The sequence below is a fragment of the Dromiciops gliroides genome, chromosome 2, assembly GCF_019393635.1.
Source record: "Dromiciops gliroides isolate mDroGli1 chromosome 2, mDroGli1.pri, whole genome shotgun sequence".
NCBI lineage: Eukaryota > Metazoa > Chordata > Mammalia > Microbiotheria > Microbiotheriidae > Dromiciops > Dromiciops gliroides.
In genome coordinates, this window is record NC_057862.1 from 661,196,823 (window position 1) to 661,222,792 (window position 25,970).

The 25,970-nt window shown below is 39.0% G+C and overlaps 1 protein-coding gene across 1 annotated transcript in view; it reads left to right on the top strand.

Annotated features, from left to right (window-relative positions):
* Positions 1 to 1,953: 1,953 nt before the first annotated feature.
* The window catches only part of LOC122744243 (zinc finger protein 260-like), a 28,766-nt gene continuing 4,749 nt past the window's right edge, over positions 1,954 to 25,970 (top strand). The window contains exons 1-4 of the mRNA XM_043989683.1: positions 1,954 to 2,096; positions 17,418 to 17,505; positions 24,012 to 24,138; positions 24,685 to 24,780. Coding sequence (XP_043845618.1) covers positions 17,473 to 17,505; positions 24,012 to 24,138; positions 24,685 to 24,780 — 256 coding nt within the window. The 5' untranslated portion in view covers positions 1,954 to 2,096; positions 17,418 to 17,472. The remainder of the gene's footprint in view (positions 2,097 to 17,417; positions 17,506 to 24,011; positions 24,139 to 24,684; positions 24,781 to 25,970) is intronic.

Genomic DNA, 25,970 nt, shown 5'->3' on the forward strand with positions numbered 1-25,970 from the left:
ACAGAATGGGAGAAGTGAGCTCCTGTGATTGTCACATTTTAGAATTAGGGATTTACAGGGGGATGGACTTCATTGATCATCAGTACACTGGCCCTGAAGTCAATGGACCTAGGTTCAAATCATGCCTGTGATAACCACAATTTACTGAGAACTGACTGATTCTCACTTATTCTCCATTCCCAGGCCAATGAATCCCCTGGGGCTGACCAATCTTTGTCAATTCCAGACTGGGCTGTTTTATGGATCTCTCAAAGAAATTATCCCCTCCCAAAGATTCCAAGGACTTTAGGTTATTATGCAAAAAGGTTAATTTACATTGAGTAGTTTCTATGAGAAACTTACGTTTCCCAAGGGTAGGCTCATAGCTCCCTCTGTTCTGTTACCCCATATAAACCCTGTCCTCAGTCCCCATCTTTGGATATTCCTAGCAATCTCCTTTGCTATACTCTGAGTTATAGCTCCTCTACCCCAATTAAAGACCTTAATTCTGTTATATATATTGATTGTTTCATTAATTTTCAGGCTGACACCTGTGAGGCTTATTCCATATATGACCTTGGGAAAGTCAAGTGACCTGGCCTGGGCTTCATTTATAAAATGAAATTGTTGAACTAGATGATCTCTGGGGTCTCCTTCAACTCTAGATCCTATGAGCTCCTTCATTTTACATGAAAGGAAAGTGAGACCCAGAAAGTATGAGTCAATCAACAAGCATTTAAGTGCTTATTATGTGCCAGGAATTATGCTAAGCATTGGCAATAGCAGTTTTTTCTTAAAAGGTACCTACACTCAAGAAACTTAAGTTCTAACGGGGAGACATCAAATATATCAAAAGGTACATACCGGAGCTGCTAGGTGGTGCAGTGGATAAAGCACCTGCCCTGGATTCAGGAGGACCTGAGTTCAAATTCAGCCTCAGACACTTGACACTTATTAGCTGTGTGATCTTGGGCAAGTCACCTAACCCTTATTGCCCCACCAAAAAACAAAGATAAAAGGTACATACAAGAATTTTTAAAAATTAGAGTAGATGGAATGTAACCTCAGAGAACAAGGCTTTGGGGTTGGGGAGAGTAATAAAGAAGGGTCCTTCTATGAGATACCTTTCTCCTCCAGCAGGAGGGTGGAGGGACAGATGGGGTGACCATCTGACTGTGGAAAGTTCCCTTTGAGGGTGGGGCAAGCTGGGATGACGGAAGGTGGTCCTGACTTCTGGCATCATCTGTCCCCTTGGCACCACTCAGGCAGCAGCCACACCTAAGGGGCTTATCTCTCTTGCTTCTCAAGCAGAGTTACCCCAGACCTGTGTCCTTTAGCTTAGCTTGGCCACTTTAATAGTCCTAACCCCATAAGAGGAGGAAGACCTAGAAATGAGCAGGGCAGTCATGGGAAAGAGACTGGAAAGAAGGGCAGAAACCAAGTGATGCAGATTTAAATGCCAAACGGAGCTCATTTTAGTGCTCAGCCCCTGGAAGATCCCTATGGTGCCTGGAAGGAGGGACAGGAACAGCATGGAGGATCTGGTCTGGGGAGGCTGACCCTTCTATTCTCCACTCCCTTCTCACTTCTTCATATCTCTTCCCTGGGTCCTTTTCCTAAATTTAAATCTATCATTGCCCTCAAGGACGTGGGACACGCATGCCTCTGAGTTGGGGCGGGGGGCAAGGAGGGAGAGGGGTTGGGGTGAGAGGGAGAACGTTGCAGACTCTAGGTTTAGTATATCACTCCGCCCTGGCTCAGACCCGATCTCCCCACCCACGTTTAGAAAGTGTCCAGGGAGCAGTGCGCCTGCATAGATGCTCTCTGGACTCCAGCTCCCAGAATCCTTTGGACGTTGAGACTCCACTTCCCAGAATCCATAAGGAGGTCAGCCTCCCCTGCGGCGCCTTTCGGGCGTAGAAGGCTAGGGCTGGGCTCAAGGTGCGCAGGCGCAGTCTCCGGAGGAGGCGGGGTTTGGGACGCCACTTTTGCACGCGGCTCCCAGCTGGCGGGCAGTAGGTGAGTGTGAACGTGAGGAAGCGTGAGGAAGCGTGTTGCCCCCTCTCTTCCCCTGACTCGCATCTCAAGGCCAGAGACCTGCCGCTCCAGGTGTGGAGGTGAGGAGTGGGGCGGGGCGGTCGGGACTCTATAAGGGAGGGGCGAGGGACTCCTCCCCTCCCCCTCCCCCTCCGCCCCAGGGGGTTGGGGAGAGGCAGGGTTTGCGGTCTGAGGAACTGGAGGGGAGGGGGAAGGTCCGGGGGGCGGTCCGAGTCGTCCTTATCGTCTCCACGGGGTTGACAAAGCACGTCTCGATTATTACCTCGTTTGGTCCTCACATAACGACCCCGGGCAGTCGGTGTTCCAGCGATCCCAATTTTACAGATGAGGACACGGAGGCGACTTGTCCTGGGTCACACGAATAGTTAGGGACTGAGGCCGGAGTCCAGCTTGGGTTTACCCCGACCCCAGGACCGCCTCTTTGTCTGCCGGACCCCCCTCCTTCCGTGCCACTCACTCTGATCCTCGGGACAGCTGCTCCTTCCACTGTGTCATGCCGAGTAGAGTGCCAGTGTCTGGGCGCAGACCGGCCTCAGTCGTAGTGGACAGTGGACAAGTCTGTGCAATTGAAATAAAGGGGACGGAGACGCATGTGTCCCCACTTACAGGCTTCGTGAAACTGTCATTAGCAGGTACTTGTTTATCGCTCAGCCCGTGCGGGGTTTTATGATGTGGCTGGCTGTGCTCCGAGTTCCTTGTTAAGTTCCACAAGCATAGAGAAACAGGCAGCTAGGTGGCTCCGTGGAGAGTGTGGGGTCCGGAATTGTTCAGTCTGCAAGAAGAACCACTGAGGCTGAGCTCCGAGCCAAAAGCACTTTATTAAAGGGTCCATCCCCCCCTCCCCCTTGATGTACACCTAAGGTCTTCATTACCATCTGAGATGCCGCCTTTCCTCAGGGCCATAGGGCTTGATACCCAGACACTCAGAAGAGGCAGAGTAAAATACTGTCTCTTTGGTTGTGATAGACTTAGAGATGATGCATCAGCATGGGTCGTCACAGAATGGGCAAGGCAAGGGTCATCTCTGCTGATTAAGTCATCATAAGTGGTCTTCCTTGGGCAAGAAAGGATGGTCTGGGGGCCGCTAGGTGGCGCAATGGCTAAAACACGCCCTGGATTCAGGAGGACCTGAGTTCAAATCCGATATCAGACATTTGACACTGGCTGTGTGACCATGGGCAAGTCACTTAACCCTCATTGCCCCGCAAAAAAAAGAAAAAGAAAGGATGCTCTGGAGGTAGAAGAGTCAGTTGGGACTTTGCATGTCAAGACAGCCCACCCACTCTGGGTTTGGTCACCATAAGGAGGCAAAAACAGGGTGGAGGGCCTCAAGTTAGCTTCCTATGATTATACAAGTGAACTTACAATCTGATGTTCACAGCTCTGGGGGTAATATACAGAACTTATGGTCGCTATCACTATGGTATATCAAGCTGATTTATACTGATTGGAGCAAAATAGGGATCTAATTAAAATCATCTTTGTCATTCCTTCTATGATCCAAAGAAAGACCCTAGTCTCTCTATGAATCATCACAGTCTAGATGCCTACAGGGCAGTACTCTATAAGCTGCTCAATATCAGAGGGGTTAGTTAACAGTGAAGGGAAAAGGGAGAGAGATTTAAGCATTGAGAGAATCCTTTGGGGGCAGTCCCCTTTGGCAAGTAGGCCTTACAGAGGATAATGGTGCAGTCTGTTTCTTAATAACCCATTTCCTACAGTCCATTTCATCAGTTCATATTTTAAGGTTCAGAGGTCTCATTTCATGCAGTTGTTTGGTTTACAGAACTGATGCAGTCCTGCGGTTTTCTGGAGATCTGTCCTCTTAGGCATACTGGAATGAGTGGGGTTTCAGAGCAGGTTCTAATGTAGTTGCTTCTCTGCTTCAGATCACTTGCAGGGATCCCTTTCTCTGTTAAAAATCTCTGAGAACAACTCTGAAGGATTTGTGATGAAAAATGTCATCCATCCCCAGAGAAAGAACTAATGGTGTCTGAATACAGACTGAAGCATACTTTTTTTTCTTGCAAGTTTGTCTGTTTTCTTTCACAACAAGACTAATGGAAATGTTTTGCGTGACTGCACATGTATGATCTATATCAAATTGCTTGCCTTCTAAATGGGGAGGAGGAGGGGACCAGGAAAGAGAGAATTTGGAACTCAGTTTTTAAAATGAATATAAAAATTGTTTTTTAGAAGTAAAAAAAAAATCCCTGACAAAATACACGTTAATACAATTCTAGTTTGCTATGAAGATGACCAGGTCAGGTTGAGAGCTAGCTCAAACCTTACAGCAATAATATGAACATCACTAGGTCAGAATATTTACATTTTTTAGATTAGCAAATTCAAATATCAACTGAAAAATTAGAAAATCCTGAACCGCAGAACCAGGAGAACATTGTGCACATTGTGCAACATTGTGTGTTGATCAACTGTGATAGACTGGATTTTTCTCACCAATCCAATGGTACAAGAAAGTTCCAAAGGACTCATGATGGAAAAGGCTCTCCAAATCCAGATTAAAAAAAAAAAAAAGAAACTGTGGAATATGGATGCTGATTGGATCATACTATCTCTTTTGTTTTTTGGTGCTGTTGTTTTTCTTTTTTGAGGTTTTTTTCTTCTTGCTCTTTTTCTTCTTGTATAACATGACTAATGCAGAAATATGTTTAATGTTATATATCAGATTACCTGCTGTCTAGGGGAGGGGGGCAGGGAGGGAAGGGAGGGAGAAAAAATTTGAGATTGAAAATCTTATCTAAACAAAGGTTGAAAATGAAAATAAATAGATAGATAGACAGATAGATAAATAAATAAATAAACAAACAAATAAATAAATATATATTTTTAAAATCCTGAACCTAATTTTTCTAATGGGCATTCATAATTACCTATTATTGTTATAACTATTAAAACTAACTGAAAAATTTTCATTCTGTTTTTTTAAGCTGCTTTTTCTTTTAGTTGTTCATTTATCTTAATTCCTCCCTTCATTCCCCCTTAGGAGGACGAGATTCTGCTAGGGAACTATTAACAGAACACTTTTTAAAAAAAATTAAGATGATGATCTCTGATATAAAAACAGTGCATTTAAAAGTTGCTGATTTAACTCCAAGTGTAGCAGAAGATTCTGGAATGAGATGTATGAATACATTGGGTAATCAATTTTAAATAAGTTGTTTATAATAAAACATGTTTGCTTTTAAAGACATGCTCAGTATCCAGTTGGTAATAATAAACCCAAGTTAAATTGGCTTTTCCCATTTAGGTAAAACAAGATATTCTAACATTCTTTTCTTCAAGCCAAAACTGATTCTGTTTTAGGCTTAATAATTAATAGAACAACAGTTTGGTCCATAAACTCTTCTATCAATACCCAATTATTCTCACATTCATTTTAGAAAAGACTAAAATTCTAGGCTAAGTAGCTCAAATCTCATACATGTATCTTATTATAATAGTTCAGATGTGCTCCAGTATCAGCCTGTGAAATAAGGATTTAATATTGTATTTATGCTAACAATTTGCCATGATTATGCAAATTTGCCACAGATAGAAAATAGGGACATTATACAGTAAGGGAAAAAATGTTTCAGTTATTGCATCATGAGGGCCTGAATTGGAAAATGAGTCAGTGTCTTTCTCAATAGTCTTAGATAAATGTTTCAAACAATTTTTACATGTAAAATTCTTAATCTAATTTTGAAAATTCTGTCATATTTCTCAGTAAGTGACACCTCCCACTAATCATTCACATGAGAGAGTGTTACAGGGTGATCTATAGTAGTACTATACTATTGACTTGTAGGGTGTGTTCGAAGAAGACTAGTACCTACGTAATCAGAAGTCACCAATAAGGTTCATCTCTTTTACACTTGCCCTTATCAATGGAATTTGCTGTGTGAGGAGAAAGACGGGGACATGAGAGCATTAAAACTAGTCTCATTTCAGGTATGTGTCATGGGTACAAGAAGATGAGACGTTCCCCACCCTCTCCCCCCATTAAAGTGGGTCATACCTGAGCTATGGTATCAAAGGGACCTGTGGCTTTAGAACTAGGGAATAGTTCGACCTTAGTCAAGGACTACTTTGGGCATATAATATTTTTCTGTAAGGGCTTAAGAAGGGATGCAAAGAAACAGCCAGCCACCAGAGAATGTGACTTGAAACAGAAGCTGATTAGAAGCTGCACAAGTTGGACAAGTGGCCATTTTGCAAGTTGCCACTGGGGTGGTATCTAGAGGAACCTACCCTTGTTTAACTGAATCTGTTATCCCTTGTATGCCACAGTGATTCCCCCTTATAAACTAAAAAAGTATACTGGGGAGGAGAGGTTGACCATCCTCAGTCACCCAGACCTAAGAGACCAGGTTAGACTTGTTCTGCTGTTTCTACTTCACCACAAGTTCATACACAGTGAATAGTTGCTTCAAAATAGTAGCATTAAAAGATATAATTACATGAGTTTCCAAATGATATTAAATGACACCCTTAAAAGTTTCATTTCTCCACTTTGGGTGGGTGAGGCCCAAATTTCTTAAAACAATACAATGATCCAGGACAATCCCAAAGGATTATTGATGAAACATACTATCCACCTCCAAAGAAAGAACTGATATTGAACTGAGACTGAAGCATGCTATTTTTTGCCTACTTTCATTTTTTTCTTTTAATCAAGTTTTCTTGTACAAAATGACAAATATGGTAATTTTTTACATAACCATACATGTATAATCCGTATCTGATTGTTTGCCACCTCAGGGAGGGGGGAGGGAAAGAAGGATAAAAATTGGAACCCAAAACTATAAATAAAAATGTTTGTTTATTTATTTTTTTATTTTTTAGTGAGGCAACTGGGGTTAAGTGACTTGCCCAGGGTCACACAGCTAGTAAGTGTTAAGTGTCTGAGGCCGGATTTGAACCCAGGTACTCCTGACTCCACTGCGCCACCTAGCCGCCCCATGTTTATTATTTTTAAAAAAGGCAACAAAAAGTTTTTTTAAAAAAAGACAGTGCTGTAGTTTCACAATACCCTGTGAGCAGGGCTCTTCCCAAGGAACTTCACAAAGATCTAAGAGGATTTTGCCATGCTTTTCTTGTAACAGTAAGTCATTTACTATTGTTATTTTCTTAACTTAAAAATATTTCATTATTTTCAAACATTTTCATCACACTATTGTAATGATTGGAATGATGCCACCTGCTTTTGATCATTCAGATCCAAAGGGAAAGTAATTTGTCTTAACAGCTTTTCTTAGACTTTATAATATAAGAGAAAATACTGCATATTGGATATCATGTATTTAAGATATACAAATCAGGTGATAATAATTTAGTTAAATACCTTTCAAACTTATCAATTCATAGAAAGTCACTTATCTTATTACTCTTGGCATTTTCATGCTAATCATAGTAATTTATGTAGTGCCTACCACATGCCAGGCTTAATCTTTGTCTTGAAAATTGCTTAAAGGAATTTCAAAGGCCTGTTTTCAGTGGTGCTTTCAAATATTTAGTCTATTACTTTTCAGCTATTACTTGAACCACTTGGTAACTCATAGGGTAGTTATAAATAGTAAGACTGAAGTCTTCCCCTTTAGGAGGCTAGCGTAGAGGAAAATATAACCCATTGAACTATCTTTTAGCATTCAGTTCATAAGATGCTAAACTAGCTCTGGCCAAATGACATCAGTTTAATTCATTTCAAAGTAACTTTACCCAAGCACAGTCATACATTCAGATCACAGTTCTGTTTGGGGGTGGGGAGGGGGTTATCAAACCTCTTATGGAATCATAAGAATTTAAAGCAACAGGTACTTCATTATTATAATCAAAGGTTGTTATCACATTAACTTTGATAACTCAATGGGGAAGTGGCCTCTCTAATAGCATTTTGTAGTATCTTAAGAAAAATTTCACATAACAGTATGGTTTTTTTCAAAGTATATTTTCCTGATTAAAACAGAACTGGTACCCTTTGATCCAGAAATACCACTACTAGGTGATCATAAAAATGGGAAAAGGACCCACATGTACAAAAATATTTATAGTAGCTCACTTTGTGGTGGCAAAGAATTGGAAATTGGGGGGATGCCCATCAATTGGGGAATGGTTGAACAAGTTGTGGCTTATGAATGTGATGGATTATTATTGTGCTGTAAAGAAATGATGAGCAGATGGATTTCAGAAAAACCTGGAAAGATTTGAATGGACTGATGATGAATTGAGCCAGAACCATTGTATACAGTAATAGCAACATTGTGTGATGATCAGCTGTGAGACACTTAATTCTTTTCAGCAAGACAGTGATCCAAGACAATTCCAAAGGACTCATGTTGGAAAATGTTCTTCACATCCAGAAAAAGAACTATGGGATCTAAATGCAGATTGAACCATACTATTTTCATTTTATGTATTTTTTTTCTTTTTTGAGGTTTTTATCTTTGTTCTGATTTTTCTTTCACAACATGACATGGAAATATGTTTAATGTGATTGTACATATATAACCTAGATTGCTTTCTGACTTGGGGAGGTGGGAGGGAACGGAGGGAGAAAGAAAAATTTGGAAATCATAATATTATAAAAATGAATGTCAAAAATTGTCTTTACGTGTAACTGGAAAAAAATAAAATACTTTTAAGATTAAAAAAAAAGAACTGGGGGCAGCTAGGTGGAGCAGTGGATAAAGCACCAGCCCTGGATTCAGGGGATCTGAGTTCAAATCCAGCCTCAGACACTTGACACTTACTAGCTGTGTGACTGTAAGTTGGTAAGTCACTTAACCCTCATTGCCCCACCCCCCCTCTGAAAAAAAAGAACTGGACAGAGATCAATATCTTACAGCAATTATCCAGCTACCAAGCTAAGGTCAAAATGGATACATGACCTAGATATAAGAGAGACATTACAACAAAATTAAAAGAACATAGAACGTATTATTTGCCGGACTTAAGGATAGGTGAACAGCTTTTTGGGCCAGATTTGAACTCAGGTCCACCTGAATCCAGAACTGGTGCTTTATCCACTGTGCCACCTAGCTGCCCCACCTCATCATTTCTTATAGCACAATTGTATTCCACTACACTCATATACCACAACTTGTTCAGCTATTCTCCAGTTGATGGGCATTTCCTCAATTGCTATATTTTTTGTACATGTAAGGTCCTTTTCCTTTTTTAATGATCTCTTTGGGATATGAACCTAGTAGTGGTATTGATGGATCAAAGGGTATGCACAGTTTGATTGCCCCTAAGCTGCTCCTGAATAGTTTGATCCAACCACTTTGGAGAGCAATGTGGAATTGTTAAGAGCCTTTACCTTTGATCCAGCAATATTAACACTACTATTTCCAAAGATAATTAGGGAAAAAGGAAAAGAATCCATCTGTTTTAAAATGTTTATAGCAGCTCTCTTTGTGGTGGCAAAGAACTGAAAATTGCAGGGATACATATCAGTCAGGAAATGCCAAACAAGTTGTGGTATATGATTGTGATGGAATGCTACTGTGCTATAAGAAATGAGGATCTCGGTGATCTTAGAAAAACTTGCACAAAATATTGAAGAGCAAACTGAGCAGAACCAAGACGGAAATCACTTAACATCATCTACTAGTAAAACCTTAAGGAAAATCATACGTTTGCCAAAAAGTTCACTGGAATCTCTGTAATTAAACAAGAGCTTAAAAATGATATTCTAAGTGAAATGGGCTCCTGAGGAAAGAGTGAGAAAGGAAATTAGAACTTTTACCACTGCCTGTCCTTTGACAAATTCCAGTGATTGATTATTCCCCATCATATGCCTTTGTTTCTACTCACATGCTACTGGAAGAAGAAGTAAGAAAGTCATGTACAACCATGTTGATAGGGTACACTGCACATTTATGTTATCCAACTTAAGCCTTCATTGAAGCAAGCCAATTCTTTTATTCCTCTTTAATTGATTCTTTATCTTATTCCCTACAGCAGATATACCAGACCTTATCCTCTGGCCTTAAGGCTCTAATACTTACTCTCCCCCCATCCTTTCATCTGAGTACCTCCTCTCTTTACTGAGAAAATTAAGGCCATTTACCATGAATTTCTCTTTTTCCCTTTTCATGTCAAAGCCCTCTTATATCATCCCCCACTCTCCACTTTTCCCCCACTCTTTGATAATAAGGTGACCTTTCTCTTTGACAAGGCCAATCTCTCTTAATCCTGTCCTCTCCCATCTTCCCTGAGAGATTGCATCTTCAGTAATTCCCTTTCTCTTCAACTTCTTATCCACAGATTCCTTCCCTACTTGTTTCCAAACATGCCAAAGTTTCTCCCATCCTGAATTTAATGCTCCCTCACACTATCATCCTAATTCTCTCCTCCCTTTCTCAAACTCCTAGAAAAAGCTATCTATATTCATTACCCCCATTTCCTCTCTTCTAACTCCTCAAACTTTTGCAGTCTGACTTCCCCAAGGGTTTTTGTTGTTGTTGTTTTTTGTTTTTTTGTGGGGCAATGGGGGTTAAGTGACTTGCCCAGGGTCACACAGCTAGTAAGTGTCAAGTGTCTGAGGCCGGATTTGAACTCAGGTACTCCTGAATCCAGGGCTGGTGCTTTATCCACTGCGCCACCTAGCTGCCCCCCAAGGTTTTATCTTCACCCCACTTCTCTCTCTACCCTTTTCTCTTGGCAACTTCATTGGATCCTTTGGGTTTAATTTGTCATCTCTGTAGATGACTCCCACATTTCTTTGTCTAGCCCTGATGGGCTTTTCAAATTGGTTGTCCTGGAGATATCTCATAAAGTCATTTGTTTCTATTTTCTCAATCCTAATTTTTAAGCAGTGATTTTCTTCAGAGAGCTTTTGTACCTCCTTTTCCATTTGGCCAATTTGGCTTTTCAAATTGTTGACTTTTTTTTCATGACCCTCCTTCATGCCTCTCATTTCTCTTTCCATTTTTTTCCTCTACCTCTCTTACTTTATCTTCAAAGTCCTTTTTGAGTGCTTCTATGGCCTGAGACCAATTCATATTTTTCTTTTTTTTTTCTTTTCACTTCATATTTTTCTTGGAAGCTTTGGATGTAGGAGCACTGATGTTGCTATCCTCTTCTGAGGGTGTACCTTGATCTTCCTTTCTATGGTCCTTATCTTGCTCATCTTGACAGTCTTTTACTTGACTTTTAACTCCTTAAAGTGGAGCACTTCCAGGATGTACTGTCCCAAGCTTCAGGACATCTAAGGTGGTATTTAAGGAGGGGCAGGTTCTTTATTGGCCTGTTCTCTGGTCCATAGATAACCCCAGGTCAACTTGCTAATTAACCAGACAGCAAAACTTTGTGTGCTATGGTTGTTAGTTCCAACAAGCCTGCCTCCCTCCCCCAACCTGGGCCACCACCACTCAAGCCTACTTTCTGGTTTTCAGCAGGGGTGAAACACCCAAGTTATTCCTCAGCATCAGCACGTACCCCTGTAATCTCCCCCTGGCCAACCACTCAGCCCTTTCACCAGACTGTGAGCTTAGTTCCATACAATACTGGCACTACAGCTGATTCAGAGGCTCTGGGGATTTCTTTCTCTGGCAAGGCCTGCCTGGCACTGGATCTGTGTCAGTGGGACCTTGGGGTTGGGCTCCACTCCTGCCCCGGCACAGCGGCCCCCTTCTGCTGACCTTCTAAGCCATCTTTAGCTGGAAAATAATCTCATCCCATTCTTTTGTGGGTTATGCTGCTCCAGGAATTGTCCAATGGCATTATTTGGAGGTTTTGGGGAGTGATCATGTCTTGAGTTCTGAGAGCTTACTCTGTCCTGAAGATATCTCAAACTCAACATGTCCAAAGCAGAACTCATTATTCCCACTCCTCCCCTCCCCACCAAAAAAAAAATGTCTCCAAAAGTTGCTGTTTTCTATCAGACACCAGCATTCTTTCAGTTGCATTTTTCTAATCAATAATAATTTATAGCATTTTTTCTTGACTAAATTGTTTTGATTTCTTCATTGGAAAACTGCCTGTTCATATCCTTTGACCATTTCTCAATTGGGGAATGACTTATATAGTCTTATAGATTTGACAAAGTTCTTTATATATTTGAAATGAGACCTTTATCTGAGAAAGTAAATTTTTTTCAGTTTTCTGCTTTCCTTCTGATCTTGGCTACAATTATTTGTATAAACCCTTTCTTTTTTTCTTTTCTTTCTTTTTTTTTTTAGTGAGGCAATTGGGGTTAAGTGACTTGCCCAGGGTCACACAGCTAGTGAGTGTTAAGTGTCTGAGGCCGGATTTGAACTCAGGTACTCCTGACTCCACGGCCGGTGCTCTATCCACTGCGCCATCTAGCTGCCCCTGTACAAACCCTTTCTAATTTAATGTAATCAAAATTATGTATTTTATATCTAACTTTGCTCTCTGTCTCTTCTTTATAAGTTGTTCACCTATCCTTAAGTCTGGCAAGTAACATGTTCCATGTTCTTCTATTTTTGTTGTAATATCTCTGTTTATATCTAGGTCATGTATCCATTTTGACCATAGCATGGTAATTGCTGTAAGATATTGGTCTATGTGAGGGGCAGCTAGGTGGTGCAGTGGATAGAGCACAGGCCCAGGATTCAGGAAGACCTGAGTTCAAATCCAGCCTCAGACACTTGACACTAGCTGTGTGACCCTGGGCAAGTCACTTAACCCTCATTGCCCCGCAAAAAAACAAAAAAAAACAAAAAAAACAAAAAAGATATTGGTCTATGTCTAATTCTTTTTTCTTTTTTTAATCTTAATAGTATCTTATTTTTGTATCCAGCTTGTTCTCTTCATTCCTATAGCTACCACCTTAGTTGAAAGCCTCATTACCTCTCATCAAACTAATAACATATCCTTCTGATTGGTTTTCCTGTTTCATGCCTTTCTCAATTACAATCTTTTCCATACAGCTGCCAAAATGATTTTTTCTAATTTACTGATATAATCATGTCACCACCTAAACGCATTTGGCTTTTAAAGCCTCACTACATTTGTTGGTACTCAGTTATTCCAGTCATTTCCAACTCTTTGGGGATTTTCTTGGCAGCTATATTGGAGGGGTTTGCTATTTTTTTCCCCAACTTGTTTTGCACCTAAAGAAACTGAGACAGTTGAAGCAAACAGTAAGTGTCAGAGGCCAGATTTGAACTCAGGAAAATGAGTCTTCCCAACTCCAGGCCAGGTGCTCTGCTCAGTGTGCTACCTAGTGGCTCTTCATTCCATTATCCCCAACCCATTTTTCCAGGATCACTGATCTTTATTCCCCTTCCTGCATTACTTTTTTTTCCCCCCTGCATTATTTTTTCAGACATTTGGTTTATCATGGAACTCATTTTGTTTTATTATTTTATTTTTATTTTTGTGGGGCAATGAGGGTTAAGTGACCTTGCCCAGGGTCACATAGTAAGTGTCAAGTGTCTGAGGCCAGATTTGAACTCAGGTTCTCCTGAATCCAGGTCTGGTGCTTTATCCATTGCTCCTCCTACCTGCCCCATACTATATTTCTCCATGGCCGAGAGAATGGCTATTGGCAAGAGTTGAGGTTGGATTCTCTTGGTTTAATCCCCCCCCCCCATAGCACTGGACAGCCAAGCTATGCCATCTCATTCTATACCTGACTTTGATTCCCCCCCTCCTATATCGCTGATGCCATGAACATCTCAGTCCTTTGCATCTGATTAAGCCTGACTCAGTTTCCCCTCAACATTCTTGTACTCCTCTGTTCTTTTATGGTAACCCCATAATTATCTTGGGTGTCATGATAAATATAATGTTGGATTTGGCCTTGACATCCGTTACCAGTTCTATTTAGATTCTTTAATTTCCCATAATGGCATGAGGATAATGAGGCAGATGATGCAAAAAAAGCGATGAAAACAAAGATGACAATTCTTTTCTTAACAGATATCACAGTTGTCTTAGCCCTGTATTAAAGAAGGGTCTATAAGCATAACTTATGGACTCTCTTACAAGTAACTTAAGGAGATATCCACTTTTGTTAGAAGTTATATCTTCTCAATTTATTCTCCACAGGGGGTTACAGTAATGTTAAGTTTCAATTTTTGTTTTTATAATATCTGTTTCAGGTACAATATTATTGCTTCATTTAAGGGAAACCCTGTTTCTTAATGAAGTACAGGGGGGAGTGTGAGGATATTATTACAGGAGCCCCTGTGAGAAAGCAGGGGGTGACCTTTCTAAGGTTGATTCAGTATCTGGAAGTTACCTCACAATTCATGGACTGCCTTCAAGTTATGTCAATCAATGGACTTGAATGGCTACCTGCCAATTAGCATGGAGCTGTGTCCTGTCCTGCAGGGAGCTTTCTACTTGAGACTTAGGATTGCTCTCTTGGGGTGAGGCAACTTTCTCTCTCTCCATGTAGATCTTAGCTAGGTTTTCCTATCCTTTCAGAGACATGTGTTCTCTCTTTGCTGATCTCTAATATATTTTAATAAACACTTATGCCTAAACTGTTGCTGAAGCTTCTAATTTATAAGTAAATCCTAGCTAGCTTCCCCACATGGGGGACAAGTAGGGTGACCACACACACTTAGTTTTACCCGTCACAGTGCTAAGTGCTGGTGATACAATTAATAAAAAGAAAGTATGCCTCAAGGAACTAACAGTTTAATGTAGGAGACAACACAAAGAAAGCCCAGGAACAGGAGAACACCAGCAGGTACCTGGCATGGGGGAATCTTATTTCATGGAGTGGAAATCAGAGCATCAGCTGCAAAAAAGTCTAGTTTCTCTTTCTGTAATGGAAGGCACTGAGGTAGGGACATCCTCTCTCTGTCACTCACATACGACATTCCATCTCCTGTCTCTATGCTTTTTTTGGTTTTGTTTTGTTTTTTGTTTTCTGGGGATTTTTTTTTTTTTCGGCAAGGCAATGGGGGTTAAGTGACTTGCCCAGGGTCACACAGCTAGTAAGTGTCAAGTGTCCGAGGCTGGCTCTGAACTCAGGTCCTTCTGAATCCAGGGCCAGTGCTCTATCCACTGCACCACCTAGCTGCCCCGTCTCTATGCTTTTTTACTGGTCATTCCATATGACTTGGAATGTGCGCCTTCCTGTCTTCAGCCTCCTGGAGTCCCTCTTGTCTTCCCAGACACAGCTCAAGTGCTATGTCATACATGAAACCTTTGTTTCCACTCTCTCCTACTCAGACTGCCTTGTATTTGGCTCCCTTGTATTGATTTTGTATAGACTTACATATGTACCTGTTGTCTCCCTTAGATAGACTGTAAGGTCCTTGAGAGTAGATTGTTTTATTCTTTTGATTTGTATCTCAAGTGACCTGATAGAATATCTGTTATACAGTAGGCACTCAATAGGTACTGGTTGACTGATTATTGGCATTTTGTATTTTGTCAGTTCTTTGTATATTTTAGACATCAGACTTTTGTCTATAATATCCCACAATCAGGGGGAATGGCTCAGTAATCACAAATGTGAATTATTTCATTAGCCTGGGAGTGGGGGGAGTTGTTCCTTTGGAACAAATCCTTGTGATTTGACCATATATATCTATATATAGAGAGATATTGATATATATATATATATTGATATATATATATAAATGCAGCTTTGTTTCATTTTTTTCAGGATTTGTTCTTAACATTTTGTTATATTAATTTGACAGTAATATATTAATTTCACGTTGGTCTTGAACATTTTCATATATAAAAATCACAACAAAACAGACTTGATGTGAAACTACAAATCTTTATTATGTATCTTTAAGAAAAAAAATAGGGGCAGCTAGGTGGCGCAGTGGATAGAGCACCATCCCTGGATTCAGGAGTACCTGAGTTCAAATCCAGCCTCAGACACTTAACACTTACTAGCTGTGTGACCCTGGGCAAGTCACTTAACTCCAATTGCCCCGCAAAAAAAAATAATAATAATAAATAGGAAAAAAATAAACATTTTGTTTAAAGTTTTGTGTTCCAAATTCTATCCCTCCTTCCCTCCTTCCCTCCCTCCTGTCCTCTCTCCAAAGCAGCAAGCAACCATATATAGGTTATACATGTGTAGTTATGTAAAACATTACCTTATTAGTTTGTATAAGAAAACTTGAATAAAAGTGAAAAATAGCATGCTTGAGAATGTGTTCAGTCAACATCAGTTCTTTATTTGGAGGTGGATAGTATGCTCCATCATTAGTCCTTTGGGATTGTCTTGGATCATTGTATTGCTGAGAATAGTTAAGTCATTCACAGTTCTTCAAACAGTATTGCAGTCTCTGTGCACAATGTTCTTTTGGTTCTGCTCAGTTCACTATACATCAGTTCATACAAGTCTTTCCAAGCCTTTCTGAAATCATCCTACTTGTTTCTTATAGCACCTTCATATACTACAGCTTGTTTAGTCATTCCCCAATTGATGGACGTTCCTTTGATTTCTAATTCTTGGCCACCACAAAAAGAGCTGCTAGAAATATTTTTGTACAAATAGGTCTTTTTCAGGGTATATAAACCAGCAGTGGTATTGCTGGATCAAAAGGTATGTATACACAGTTTGACAGTTCCAAATTGCTTTCCAGAATGGTTGGATCTTTTTACAGCTCCACCAGTAGTGGATAAGGGTCTTTTAAAAATCTTTTTTAAAAGTATATAACATTCAACATATTGAGTCCAAGGTTGTCCTGCTTGAATATATCTCCCTCTGAACTTCCTCCCCTATTCTGGGCATTTGAAAAATGTTTTGTAGATGATTATTGGTGTCATCTTTTTTGCAGCATAACTATCACTATTCTTCCCACTCCCAAAAAAGATCAGCCCTCCATTGTAACAAATGCATGCACAGTGAGTGAAGCAGTATAAACCCACATAGAGGTCTTATCTGAAAATGTATGTCTTTTTCTTTACTGCTAGTCCATGGGTGGGCAAACTATACCTGTGGGCCAAATACTTTTGTATGGCTTGTGAACTAAGAACAGTTATTTTCAGTTCCTTTTCAACCATTTTTGTTATTTTCCCATCCACTCAAAAAGCTCCAAAGATTTCAATAAACTGATTCACATATTCTGTTTAGTTTAGAGGGGAATGTCAGTATTTTCCTTAATTCCAAAAAGGGATGGTTGAGTCATGGAGAGCTTCATTTGCTCACTTATTGGGAATGCAACACTCTAATGGGAAGTTCTATAAATTCAGGATGGTTCCTAATTCCTAGTGTACTGGAGTTCTGTCCCTTGGAATTTGCTAGAGCAAAGGGGAGAAGTCTGGGTCTCTGTCACATATCAATGGCCCTTTCCCTGAGGCTAGGAAAAGGTGGGATCCTGAGGGGATGGGTTCTTCTTTCTCTGGAAAAGACCATGGGACTCAAACTAAGGTTATGTGTAGGCAGTCCTATCTTGTTTTGATCTCCCGCTTTCTTTCTGCAGTTCACAGTTCTCAAGAATCTGGTCTTTGCAAAAAGGGAGAATTCAAGAAGAGAAAATGACTTTTGGGTTCCTCATAGCTGAGTCCCAGGTAAGTCGGTTCCTCCCTCCCTGCCTCTTTCTCCCTCCCTCTCTTATTCCCTCCCTAATGTGAGGAATAGAGGTGAGATGTTTTACTTGAGCTCACCAATTACAGACCTTGGGCTACTTAATCAAGGCGTCAGGATCCCTGTTCTAGTCTTCTTTCTACTATATCTTGTCTGTCTCCAGACTGACATTTCAAAAAAGTTTATCGTTTTTATTTTTTCAGTTAATAAGCATTTTTTAAAAATAATTTTTCTCTTCCACTCCCCCTCTTCCCTCTTGCTTCTAATTGAGTGAAGTAGAAAACCTGAATGTATGCATAGTCTGACAAAACAAATTTCCACGTTAGCCATGTACTAAAGTGTGTCCTTTTCTGCATTTGAAGTCCAGCCTCATTCCTTAGGATTCATTTTTCATTGATCAGAGTTCTAAGGTCTCAGTTGTTTTTCTCTAAAATGTTATTTTGTATAAATTGTTCTCCTAGTTCTACTCACTTCTTTCTGTCATTTCATAGAGATCTTCCAGGTTTCCTCTGAAATTTCCTGATTGCTAATGAAATGATAATCTTTCATTACATTCATGTATCACATTTTGTTTAACCGTTCTCCAATAGGAGGACCCTTCCTTAGTTTGTAATTTGGGGGGCTAACGTGAAAGAGCTATCATTTATCTATTGAAGGGTGGTTCTTGTTTTATATTTGTATAAATTCTCTGTATAGTTTGGATATCAGACTTTTTTTTATCAGAGAAATTTGCCACAAAGATTTTTTTCCCTAGTTAACTTTTTTCTCTTCTATTTCTATATTGATTTAATTTGTACAAAAACTTTTAGATTTTATGTAATGAAAATTGGCCATTTTATTTTGTGATCTTTTCTATGCCTTGTTTGTTCAAGAGTTTCTGCTCTAGCCATAATTTTTTTGGGAGGGGGGGCAGTAGTGAGGGTTAAGTGACTTTCCCAGGGTCACACAGCTAGTAAGTGTCAAGTGTTTGCACAGGTCCTCCTGAATCCAGGGCTGGTGCTTTGTCCACTGTGCCAACTAGCTGCCCCCTCTAGCCATAATTTTGAAAAATTATCTCCTTTCTTGCTCTTCTTGTTTGTTTGTGATATGATCTTTATATTTAGGTCTTGAATGCATAATGAGAGATACTTTTCTAACTGAATTTCTGCCAATTGCTTTCCAGTTTTCCTAAAAGTTTTTATCAAGTAGTGAGCCCTCAGGTTTATAAAATACTGTTATGTGGTATAATTTGAAATCTGGTACTACTAGGCCTAACTTCCTTCCCATTTTGTTTCTCGTTATTTCCTTATGAGATTCTTAATTTTTTTTTCTCTGCATAAATTTTTTTATTTTTTCTAGTTAAGTAATTCTTTGATACTTTGAGGGGTAGACGCTGAATTTGTTATTTACTATAAGTATTATTGCTTTTCTTATTATATCGTCATGGTCCTTTCATGAGTACTTAATATTTATTCAATTATTTAGGTCTGTCTTTATTTCTTTAGTAGTATTCATATAATTCCTATGTATCTCATGGTTGATAGATTCCTAGATATTTTATAAATTCTGTAGTTATCTTCAAAAGAATAACTTTTCAATTTTTTCCTGCTTAATTTTGTTGACAATACAGAAGCCTGATGATTTTTGTAGTATCATTGTATCCTGCTGCTTTGCTGGGTTTTGTTTTTGTTTGTTTGTTTTTCCTAGTTAATTAAGGCTCTCTAGGGTTTGCTAAGTAATCATGTCATCTGCAAAAAGTAACCTTTTTTGGTCTTTGCGTGTATTTATTTTCTCAGTTTCTGTTTGTCTTATTCTATAGCTAGTATTTCTAAAAATATATCAAATAATCATGGTTTCAATAGGCATTCTTGCTCTGTTCCCAATTTTATTAAGCTTCTATGTTTATCACAGATAATACCTAACTTTAGGTTTTAGATACTATTTACCTTATTAAGGTAACAGGTTTTTTTTCCTCTGTGGAATTTTATTTTATTTTTTTAAAATTCAATCAGCTAAGATCCACCTTCTCACCCTCCGAGCCCACTTTTACTTGAGAACACAAGGAAGAAAAACTCCATGGTAAACACGTATCATCATTCATAACAAATTTCCACATTGGCCATGTTCAAAAAATATTTATCTCATTTTGCATTCTCAATTCTCCTCCTCTCTCAGGAGGGAGACAGTGTGTTTCGTCATTAGTCTTTTGGAATCCTCAGTAGTCACGATGCTGATAAGAAGTCGGCACAATAGTATTCCATCACATTTATGGACTTGTTTATCCATCCTCCAATTTATGGAGACCTTCTTAAATTTCCATTCTTTGCTGCCTCAAAAAGAATGGTGTGTTTGTTTATCCTTAGAGTTTGTTTTCCTTAGGGCTGAAGCCTCCCTTAACCTGCCCTCCCTCTGATGCCACCTTTCTCTTCTTCTTTCCCTCTGATTTCTCTGTTGAGTAAGATGTATTTCTGTACTTGTGTGTGTGTGTGTGTGTGTGTGTGTGTGTGTGTGTGTTCTTTTGTCCGGTTCAGATGAGAATAGGGTTAATTTCTCAGCTGTTCTCCCCAACACCCCCCCTCCTTTTGTGAATAGATGTCTATTTGTGCACCCTGAGTATATGAGATAATTTTTCTGAACTTTCTTTTCCTTCCCCCACCAGAGCAGCTCTGTGATACAGCTGGGCCTAGAGTCAAGGAAACCTGAGTTTAAATAATAATTGCTAGCTCTGTGACTCTGGGCAAGTCAATCTGTTTGCCTCTATTTCCTAAACCTTAAAATGGAGATGATAATATCACCTACCTTTTAGAGTTATTTTAAGGATCAAATGAGGTAATAGTAAGAGTTTAGCACAGTCCCTCCCTGGCACATAGTCGTTGCTATATAAATGTTTATTTGCTAAAAAGAAGCATTTTATCCTTGTTTAGTCTTTTATCATTGTTCATTCATGTTTATCTTTTATGTTTCTCTTTACTCTTGAGTTTGAACTGCAGAGTTTCTCTACAGCTCTGGTCTTTTCATCAGGAATGCTTAGGAGTGCTTTATTTCATTAAAGGTCCATTTTTCTCCCTGTAGCTTTATATTCAGTTTTGCTAGGCAAGTTAGTCTTGGCTCTAAGGTCATATCTTTGGCTTTCAAAAGTCATGTTTCATCCTCTCTGCTCCTTTTTTTTTTTTTTTGGCAGTGTCTGAGGTCAGATTTGAACTCAGGTTCTCCTGACTCCAGAGCCAGTGCTCTGCTTCCTTTCTCTGCTCCTTTATAATAGTGGCTGCTAAATCATGCATGATTCTTCTGATTGTGGCTCCTTGGTACTTGAATTCTTTGTTTCTGACTGCTTAAAGTATCTTTTTTTTAGTGAGGCAATTGGGGTTAAGTGACTTGCCCAGGGTCACACAGCTAGTCAGTGTCAAGTGTCTGAGGCCAGATTTGAACTCCAGTCCTCCTGACTCCAGGGCCAGTGCTCTATCCACTGCGCCACCTAGCTGCCCCTGCTTAAAGTATTTTTATCTTTGACTAGGAAGCTCTGGGTTTTGGCAGTGATGTTCCTGGGAATTTTTATTTAGTGGTTTCCTTCAGGAATTTCTTTCTAGCTGGTAGATTCTTTCTGTTTATACTTTGCCCTCTCTCTCTAAGAGGTCAGGATAGTTAAGATTTCTTGAAATGTGATGTTTAGGCTTTTTGGTCATGGTTTTCAGATAATCCAGTGATTCTTAGAATTTTTTCTTTTCAGTCTTTTCCATTTCTAGTTCTCATTTCTTATTGCCCTCATGGAGTAATAATTGGCTTTTATTTGGTCCATTATAATTGTGAGTTTGATGCGTGGGTAAGATTTTGTATTTCTTGTGCCAGACTGTTAATTCCCTTTCCATTTTTCCCATAGATCTTATTTCTTTCCCTATAATTTCCTTGAGTACTCATTTATAAAAACATTTTTAAACTCGTTTCATCTTTTCCAAGAATATTCATTGGGGGCAGCTAGGTGGCACAGTGGATAGAGCACCAGCCCTGGAGTCAGGAGGACCTGAGTTCAAATTCGACCTCAGACACTTAACACTTACTAGTTATGTGACCCTGGGCAAGTCACTTAACCCCAATTGCCCAGCCAAACCCCCCCCCCCAAAAAAAGAATACTAATTGGGTTTGTGCCCAACCTCTGTTTTTTTCTGAGGCATTTTTTGTAGATGCTATGGAGACACTCTTCATTTGTGTCTCAAGCATCTCTGCCACCATAATGACTCATTATGGCCTACAAACTCCCTTTCTGAAGAAAGTATTTTCAGAATGTGGACAATGAAACTCCTCTACAAACAAGCCTTTGGCCTCCTTGTTGTCATAATCCCATGCCTTATTTTCCAAAGTATTTTTTATGTCATTCTCTCTTATATTGAAGTTACTTATATTAAAGTTGAAGAAGGAAATGGCAATATTCCAGTATCTTTGCCAGGAAAGCCCCAAAAGGGATCATGAAGAGTCAGACATGACTGAAATGATTGAACAGTAACAAAATATTAAAACTACATACTGATTTAATTTGGAACATCTTATAGAATTTTTCTCTCATCATCTTTATAACAAATGTTGACTCAGAAGATGCAGTTATCTTTATGGTGTTCTTTTTACAGAGGTTTTTGGGGGGTCTGGGGGTGTATACCACAGCACATTGTCCCTATGATTATCTATTTTTCTCATCAACATTTAAAAACTAATGATTTTCCTTTTTGTTTTGCCTATGTTTTCCCCCCTCATTGTTTGCTGTGTTTCTTCTGTATTTAGTTTAGCTTTTTCATAATTGTGTTTGGGGGGGCAGCTAGGTGGCGTAGTGGATAGAGCACCGGCCTTGGATTCAGGAGTACCTGAGTTCAAATCCAGCCTCAGACACTTAACACTTACTAGCTGTGTGACCCTGGGCAAGTCACTTAACCCCAATTGCCTCACTAAAAAAAAAAATAATAATTGTGTTTGGGGTCTTCTCTATTTTTCTTGAGTGGCTATCATTATTTTGCAATGTTTTATATACCTCTTTCCAAATTTCTTTATAGTTCTCATCCTTCATATTATTCAGCTGTTCCTTAATTGTTATACATTCCAATTATTCCATTGTCATTTTTTCTTCAAAAGCAAATATTTGAACATCTAACTTTTTTTCCCTATAAAATACTTCCTGGCATATTTCCAGTTATTCCTTGCATTATTAAGTACAGGGTATGATTTTTTTTTATTACTGTTGCAATTTACTGGCAGATTCATCTTATAAAAGATTCCACCAGTAGAAATTCAACCTTCAGTGTCTACCTGTTTTTCCATAGTATGTTTTGCCATTTTAATATGTGTTATTTGATACCTGTTAGTTTTTAAATTTCATTTATTTGAGTACTTGTTAGTTCACCTTTTTAAGTGGTCTTTTACAACAGATATTTATTTTGTGAATTCTTTTTATATACTGTTACCATGATCATTTATATTTTGGGAATTGGGTTTTGACTTTTAATATTTTTACAATTTAAAAATGCATTTTAGAGCTTTTACCTATTTGCTGTATTTCCCTATTTGTTAATTTTCTTATTGTTTGTTTTTTGCTGTAAAGATTTTTCTTCACCAGCCCCCTGTCATTTTTTTTGTTTAATGACAAAAAGTCTCCCTTGAATAATTGAGACAATAAATGTACAACAGTCAAATTAAAGCTAATAGAGGGTCTAAAAATACATGATTTTTAGCATCCTCTAACACCCTCAGTGCAGAAGTGAAAGATGGCCACACAGGACTGAAGGCATTTTTTTTTTTCATAGGTTTCCATGGACCAAAAAATTCATCACCAAGTGGCCAGTTAGTAAAGATGCTGTTATCTTTATGATGGCTTTTTTTTTTTTTACATAGCTCTATGTATTAGAATCACTCTAAAAAGCCAAATGACTTGGAAAATGAGTCAAGAATAGATAATTTAAGATGGATTCCCTGGAAACCATGATTTTTTTTTTTTTAAAAAAGGACCTGAACACTATATTTCAAGAAATCGTAAATGAAAACTGACTAGAACCAGCAAGCAAAGTGACGATAGAAAGAATTCAGTGACCATTTCTTGAAACTTCAAAAGAAAAGTCAATCAGGAAGTCTGTTACTTGGGTAAAGAAAATTATTTGTTAAAGTGAAAAATGTTATAGGCACTAGTAGGCTGATAGTAACAAATCTGGTCTGTTGTGGGGACATACACCATACACTTGCAGTGAGGTAAAGGACCTACCTGGGCCTATGTTCCACTGCCACAGCCCTAAAAACCCAAACTCTACCCCTCAGTGGAGGCACTGGAAGATGACTTGGGCCAATAAAGTAAAAGTATTGATGACCTATAGAATCTAGTATAAAGTAAGGTGCAACAGCAGATCCTCAAGAAATAATTGACCTGGATTACTTCAGACTCCAGATGTTATGAGAACCCCTCCAAGTTCTGCCATGTTCATGTGTTTCTCTTACTCTAAGATGGTCTCTGTGTGAACCTAAATGTTTTTGGATATTTCAGAATTTACTGACATTTCAAGACGTGGCTGTGGATTTCACACAGGATGAATGGGGGCTGCTGGAACCTGATCAGAAGGACCTGTTCTGGGACGTGATGCTGGAGAATTATGAGAACTTCATCTCCCTTAGTAAGGACAGTGTTTGGCTCATGAGTGGCCTTGCCATGAGGCTGTCTTTGCATTCTCATTTCCTAAAGTGCTAGGATGTCTGAAGTGACTGCATTTTGGACTTGGTGTGCAGGGATACTCACAGGAATGCATGCAATATAGAAAGGTTTCTGAGTTCTTTGATGGAATGAGACTTAATTTTTCTGCTTCTTTCCAAATGAAGGGTCTTTGCTTTGTACAGCTAGAAAACAACAGCTTCATTGTGCTGCCTCTTAGGCCACAACCCTCCTACCAATTGCTCATGCAGGTCAGAGAATCTCCATTAAAATTCTAGTGTAGAAACCTGAAGATATATATTAAAACCATCTATTTTAGTCCATTGTATTGAAATGAACAGTTTTCTCTGAGCCCAGGTTAAATCTCCTTTGTCCTCAAGGGAAAAACAATATAGAGCACCCTTCAGGGGGCCTTCCTAAGACTCCCTCTATTCCCTAAATTGGTGCCTAAGATTGAATTCTAAGCCATCTCTCTGTTCTCAGCACTGTTCTGGTTTTTTCCAATGTTTAGGGTTTCCAGATTCCAAACCAGATGGGATATCTCATTTGGAAAGAAGAGATGCATCCGGACAAACAGTGAGAGAAGTCCTAAGAAGCACTCACCCAGGTGAGTGACTGAAGCAGCAGCTCATTTGCTCAGCCAGAACACCTTTCACCACTGGACTGGCTCCTCTGCCTGTAGGTTCCCAAGCTTCTGACTGACGTAGTTGTGGCTATCCCTCTTTAGCTCCCCTTTATAACTTTCCCTGAAACAGATCACTTTCTTTACCCAAGTAGCAGACTTGCTGAGGGATTTTTTCCTCTTGGGCTTTCTTATAGAAAGTGATTACTGAATGCTTTCTATCCTTATTTTGCCTTTTTGTTCTTGTCAATTTGTTTTCATTTGTGATTTCTTGAAATATAGTGTCTGGGCCCTTTAAAAAAATTATGCTTCCCAAGGAATCCAATGATTCTTAAGTCATCTTTCCTTGACTTATTTTCTGGGTCATTTGGTTTGGGGATCTTGTTCTTGTGTTTCTTACTATCTTAAGGACATTTATTTTCGTTTTGTCTTTTCTGGTTTTCTGTGAAGCCATTAATTGATAAAGGTTTTCCACTTTTTCTTTCCCATTCTTTCCCTGAGAGTTTTTATTTCACTTTTTCTTCTAAGTATGTATGTAGGCTTTGTGAAAAATCCATTTTTTTCTTTGTGTCTATGATTTGATACTGACCCCCCCCAAAAAAGTTTATCAGTGGAACAGAGTAGGTGTGTAAAAACATTTGAACTCAGTAACCCACTATTCAGTAAAGCTGTGACTATAAATTATTTGGAGAGGCTGAAATTTTACATGAATTGCTGAGAAAATTAGAAAGCAATTTGGTAAGATCAAGGTCTTACATCATGTATATCATGATAAGCTCAAAGTGGATATACAGCCTGAATACAAAAGGTTAATTTTCAAATTTAAAAAGAAGCAGAAAAGGTACCTTTTAGCTGTAACCTAGGGAAGAGTTCTTAAGCAAACAAGAGACTGAGGTAATTGCAAAAATAAAACATCAGAGCAATTTTAATCATTGACTGTTTGGTTTATTAACCTTATATAACCAATAATCACATAAAGACAAATAATTGTCCATAATATTTAACTAAGAAAAATGTCACAGCCATGGTCACCTCTAGCCATTAGTATGGTGGAATAAAATCAACAAGACTTGGGTTCAAATGTATGTAGTAGCAGCTGCAGGTATAAAAACTAACAACCTTGAAAGTTTTTTATGAACTCAGATTAACAAAATGACCAGCTGTATTTCCAAAAC